The sequence below is a fragment of the Pholis gunnellus genome (assembly GCF_910591455.1).
Source record: "Pholis gunnellus genome assembly, chromosome: 17".
NCBI classification, from domain to species: domain Eukaryota; kingdom Metazoa; phylum Chordata; class Actinopteri; order Perciformes; family Pholidae; genus Pholis; species Pholis gunnellus.
The window spans coordinates 1,647,841-1,653,840 of NC_136544.1; the positions used below are offsets into that span (position 1 = coordinate 1,647,841).

Genomic DNA, 6,000 nt, shown 5'->3' on the forward strand with positions numbered 1-6,000 from the left:
GAGCTCTTACAGGGAGCCAGTGTAGAGCACGGAGAAGGGAAGTTGTGTGGGAGAACTTGGGGCGATCGAACACCAGGCGAGCTGCAGCTTTCTGGACAAGCTCCAGCGGTCTGATAGCCGACGCCGGGGCTCCGGCAAGTAGAGAGTTACAGTAGTCCAGGCGGGAGATGACCAGAGCCTGGATGAGCACCTGCGCCGTCTCCTCAGTGAGGAAGGGGCGAATCCTCCTGATGTTGTAGAGCAGGAATCTGCAGGAGCGTGTAACCGATGAGATGTTTGCTGAGAACGACAGTTGGTCATCCAGGGTCACACCCAGGTTCCTCGCAGTCCGAGTTGGCGTCACCACGGTATCGTCCATGGTGATGGACAGGTCTCGGTGCGGGCAACCCTTTCCCGGGAGGAACAGTAGCTCGGTTTTGTCCAGGTTGAGCTTGAGGTGGTGTGTCGTCATCCACTTCGAGATGTCAGCCAAGCACGCAGCTATGCGTACCTCCACTTGAGTGTCACCAGGAGGAAATGACAAGACCAGCTGGGTGTCATTGGCATAACAATGGTAAGAGAAGTCATGTGAGCGAATAACAGAACCCAGAGATGTTGTGTAGAGCGAGAAGAGAAGGGGGCCCAGGACTGAACCTTGTGGAACCCCCGTAGTCAGCAAGCGTGGTTCCGACACGGCCCCCCTCCATGTCACCTGTCGGATCGACCTGTCAGGTAGGATGCAAACAGGGAGAGTGCAGAGCCTGAGACGCCCATCCCCTTGAGGGTGGAGAGGAGGATCTGGTGGTTCACAGTGTCAAATGCTGCAGACAGGTCCAGGAGAATCAGGACAGAGGAGAGAGAGTTAGCTCTTGCGGCGTGAAGGGACTCCGTCACCGCAAGGAGGGCTGTTTCAGTCGAGTGACCCACTTTGAACCCGGACTGTGGGGGTCCAAGAGGCTGTTCTGATGGAGATAGGAGGACAGTTGGTTGAAGACAGCACGTTCAAGTGTTTTGTATAGAAAGGGTAGAAGAGAAACCGGTCTGAAGTTCTTGACGTTAGACGGGTCAAGTGATGGTTTCTTCAGAAGGGGAGTGACTCTGGCAGTCTTGAGAGCTGTGGGAAAGCATCCTGAAATGAGAGATGTGTTGATGAGGTGGGTGAGGAAAGGAAGGAGTTCAGTCGCAATAGACTGAAGAAGAGGGGAGGGGATCGGATCAAGAGAGCACGTGGTGGGGCGATTAGATGTAACAAGTTTGAGGACCTCGTTAGGAGAGAGAGGCGCAAGATAGGCTAAGCTGGGGCATGGAGAGGGGAGGGAGACCGTTGGGGGAAGAGCTGAACAGGGTAGAGAGGGAGAGGGTGGACAGGGGAGTGGAGAGAAGGAGGATCTGATATTACACGCACAGTCAATAAAGTCTACTGCCCTTTTGAACATTTTGCTGTCGGTCACTCAGTTGTTTAGGGTAGGGATCTTAGATCAAAACAGAACATCAATGCCATCGTTGATTTTTATAATCAGCTTATCATATGTTGTCTTATCACAGCAGTTACAGCCTTTGTGTCCTGGTCTGTCCCCACATGTTCCATCAAACAACTGAGATGTTCTTTATTTCTCTGCAATAAAAGTGTACAGCTAGCAGGTCAGGGTTTACATGCACTTAAATAACTCGGTTATTTTGTCCTCATGATGGCAATGGAGGAAAAGTGAGGGGATCAATATTGTGTCTGCCCATAGAGTAGGTGATGAGATATTAAGTTGGATAACTACACAATCATTACCTGATCATGCCACAAGATGAATAGTCAGGGGGTCACCAATGTTGTTCTTCATCTGTAGACCTTGAATATCTGTAATAAAGGTCATAACAATCATTGTATACGTTTTTTAGACGTTCTAAGTCACAATGAAGACATGCTTTATGAAACGTTGGGTGATCCGTTTTTAGGATTCACTCACTGGGCACCAAGATTATCTGACAAAATTCCATAGAGTTCATTCAATATTTGTTGACCTATTTCAGTATGCACAGTATTCAGTATTACCATCCCTATAGCTAAAATATGTTTAATGTCAATGCTTTTCTAATATCGCTAATATGACCACTTGTAGCTTTTAGCATAAACGTTCAGAAAATGGGATTGGAAACAACTTGTTTCACATAATTGCTTGACTGAATCCTAAAGTTCTTGTTACCCAACTTTATTGTTGTCTCTTTAATGATACCCAATAATCTTCACAGGAACTTTATACATGGTACTTATGTTTCTACCGTCTAATCAAAAGAAAGACTTGTAAAAGCAGTCTTTGGCCACACCCCTTTTCACACTCTCCTTAAACAGCTCCCATTTCTTCTCGCCAACTATAACTGTTGTACAGCTGCAGAGAAATGGTCTCTCAAACTATTTGCAATATCTTCAAATGCCTTCTGGTTCCTGTAGTTGTTGCCTCATTGATAGGTAACTGTGTCCTGATATGGCTCAACACCGACCGCACTCCAAAGTGCCCTGCTCAACCGGTAAACACAGTCCAACCTGCGGTGCACAACGAGCGCAGCAACGTCTTCGCTGACCTCTCTGTGGAAGAGTTCCTACAGGTGCGTGACTACATGTCCAAGATCCCGGGGATGAACATCTTAACTGATCCATCTACACCTCCTTCAGCTGACTACCTCTATATGATCGATCTCTCCCTGCCAAATAAACAGGATGTTTTGCACTACCTGGATACCAACGGGCTTAAACCAGCAAGAGAGGCAACTGCAGTGGTTTTTCATGGCACGAATAACAACATAAAGGAATATGTAGTGGGCCCTCTCCCCAACCCGTCCTACCACCGCGATGTCACCTTTGAGAGGTATAAAAGGGAGATCCCTTTGACTGCACGTCCAGTACATTTTGGGGAAGCGGTTCTTATAGAACTGTTTCTGCAAGATGTACTTGAACCAATCAATAAGTTGCTGAAGGACAGTTTCGGTTTAGAGGCAGCTGATTACACTGCTTACTACATCAGCGTGCCCAGAGGAGTTAAGTCAGGGGACAGAGAGACCTGGATTTCACTGTATCGAAATGAGGAGGGCTACTACATTCACCCTGTGGGCTTTGAGATGTTATTCAACCACCAAAGCACCAATAATTCGTCCTGGCGTGTGATGAAAGTGCTTTATAATGGTCAGTACTTTGACAGTATAATGGAACTGAAGCAGCAATACGAGGCAGGAACAGTGAAGAAGATCATCTACAAACCTGTGCCTAATTACGCCTCACTCAAACCCAGACAGAAACCCACAGGTATTGGGCCCCAGCAGTTTCATGTACAAGGCAAGCGATTCAGTGTGAAGAACAACCACATTGTATACCTTGACTGGAGCTTTGCCTTTGGTCTGAGCCCACTTAGAGGCATGAGAGTTTTTGATGTTCGTTTCAGAGGAGAGAGGATCATCTATGAGTTAAGTGTTCAAGACGCCATGTCAGTCTACGGGTCCGTCACCCCAAATCTCATGCTCACCAAATTCCTTGACGGCAGCTTGGGCATTGGTAAATGTGCTTATGAGTTGGTCAGGGGGGTCGACTGCCCTTATTCAGCCACTTACATAGACACTTTCCATTTCATGGACACTGGTGTTCCCCGCCGACTCAGAAACTCAATATGCGTCTTTGAGCATGACATGGGCCAACCTCTCCGGAGGCACTTCTCAGAGATTGTCTTCAACAGTTACGGAGGACTAGCAAACACCGCCTTAGTGTTCAGGACAATCACCGCTATAGGAAACTATGACTACATCTGGGATTTCATTTTCTACCAGAGTGGCTCAGTGGAGGCCAAGGTGCACGCCACCGGCTACATCGCCTCTTCCTTTGCATTGAAGGACAATTTTCCATTCGGTCATCAAGTGGCAGAAAATGTCACTGGAAATATCCACACTCATTTTATCAACTTCAAAGTGGATGTTGACGTTTTAGGTGGGTGTAGCAGGTATCTCCAGGACCTTGAGTTTTATGTAAATAAATAGAACTACAATTAGTCAATTATGTCCCCTCTCCAGGAGTGAAGAATGTATTCCAGACGAAAGACATGGAGTTTGTGAATGTTTCGCTGCCCTGGATACCTGGACGCCATGCCCTGATCCCTAAGCTGGTGGAGAAACAGCTGCAAACAGAGCAGGTGAGAGATGTACTTTGGTATTCAACATTGTAACAGTGACAGTTATAGCTACGTAGCTGCAAGCTCAGGTACAGTCTTAATGCAAATGTGATTTTAAACATATTGTATTTGTTTGTATCTGAAAAATGTCTTCATCAGTATAAAAGTGTAAAAACCTGAATTTAAAGAAGTGAATTGTTACACTTGCTCATCAAAATGTTTCACAGAGAATGTTTTTTTCTGTTTACCCCTCATTTGTCTCTCTTGCCAACGTGTATTAAAAGTCATTTACTAAGATTATATACACCTTTATTTCATCTTTGAGCATCATTTTTGAATTGAAAGATAGAAATGTTTCTCAAACAATACAAAAACGTAAGAAAAACGTGAGTTTTACAATAATATGTTTATACAATAATACTATATTATTACACTATTATTATGCTTGGTGCCTGTGTTGTTAAATGTAGCATTCAATTGTATAAACCAAAGATCATAAGTATTTCTGTGGTAATTAAATAATTTGAATTAGATCAGGTGACTTTTGTTGCATAATAATAATTCTGTCCAAGCTGCAGTGGGCAGTACCTGCTCTTCCTTTCTCATCTCCATCCCCTTCTCACTTTCTTTCGCTCGCTCTGACTTCTCATCCCCCCCTCCCTCAGATAAGTAGGCTTTAATCTTGGCGTTGTACAATATCTTTGCCGCACTAGCTTTAGTCAGAAAACAGGTGAGGTGACCTCAATGGTGGGTACGGGTATGGTTTTTTGCCATGTCATCACCCTTCATACCTACACAGCCACTGTGTTTATGATTAAAGTGTTTATATAGCACACCGCTGGAGGGAGGTGAGGCTCGGGAGAACCAGAACCAGGACTGCAAAGGGCAGACTGGCAACCCAAGATGTACTCATATGTACTATTCATTGAAATTTGCAATTTCTTAGTCCACCAGTGTTGCAGCCAACCAAGTAACTCTTGAATCTTGACTGAGGGCCTAATGTCTACTTTGACACCCCCACAGGAGGCCGCTCTGCGCTATGACACCAAGACTCCTCGCTACCTCCACATCGCCAGCAACAAGACCAACCGCTGGGGTCACCAGCGCTCCTACAGGCTGCAGGTCTTCAGCTTCGCTGGGGACCACCTCCCAGAGAGCCAGCCCGAGGAGAGAGCCATGTCCTGGGCCAGGTGAGAAGCCAGACCTGAGGCCACAGCAGCTTCAAAATATATCTCAGACTGGAATTGATTCATCCTCACTTTATGCACTCCACCGTTTGTCTTCTGTGTCTAAACAGTGTCTCCTCATCATCCTCTCGTTTCTTCCCTCTCCCTGGAATATCACTTGACTTTACTTCCCCAGGTATAAAGTCGCCATCACTAAACACAAAGACTTGGAGCAGAGCTGCGGCAGTATGTACAATCAACATGACATCTGGACTCCAGCTGTTGACTTTAGCAAGTACATTGAAGATAATGAAAGCATTGAAAACCAGGTATGTGTCTGGGGCTGGGTAAAAATATAAACATTTCATGTTTTATGTATCATGTACTCCCTCACTTCTCCTTATTTCTTCATTTTCCCCAGGACCTGGTTGCCTGGGTGACCACCGGCTTCCTCCACATCCCTCACTCCGAGGACATCCCCAACACGGTAACCGTGGGCAACGGGGGCGGGGTCCTGCTGCGGCCCCATAATTACTTTGACGAGGACCCGTCCATCCACTCTGCTGATGGGGTGTACATTGCCCCGGGCAACGAGGACAGCTGTGACAACAATAGGATGGCCTGCCTTGCTCAAGAGACCTGCAGCCCCGTCCTTGAACCCTTCACCTACCACGGCTTCCATTGAGTCATGAGATGGACGGATTCAATTTCTT

At 46.4% G+C, this 6,000-nt stretch overlaps 1 protein-coding gene across 2 annotated transcripts in view; it reads left to right on the forward strand.

Moving 5' to 3' along the window:
* The first annotated feature begins 2,356 nt into the window (after positions 1-2,356).
* The window catches only part of LOC306709884 (amine oxidase [copper-containing] 3-like), a 3,978-nt gene continuing 334 nt past the window's right edge, over positions 2,357-6,000 (forward strand). The window contains exons 1-5 of one of the 2 annotated variants that reach the window (XM_079178196.1): positions 2,357-3,940; positions 4,024-4,142; positions 5,145-5,311; positions 5,484-5,616; positions 5,709-6,000. In XM_079178196.1, coding sequence (XP_079034322.1) covers positions 2,368-3,940; positions 4,024-4,142; positions 5,145-5,311; positions 5,484-5,616; positions 5,709-5,972 — 2,256 coding nt within the window. In that variant the 5' untranslated portion in view covers positions 2,357-2,367 and the 3' untranslated portion in view covers positions 5,973-6,000. Of the gene's footprint in view, positions 3,941-4,023; positions 4,143-5,144; positions 5,312-5,418; positions 5,617-5,708 lie in introns of both variants that reach the window. The other variant, XM_079178197.1, reaches the window with a different exon arrangement.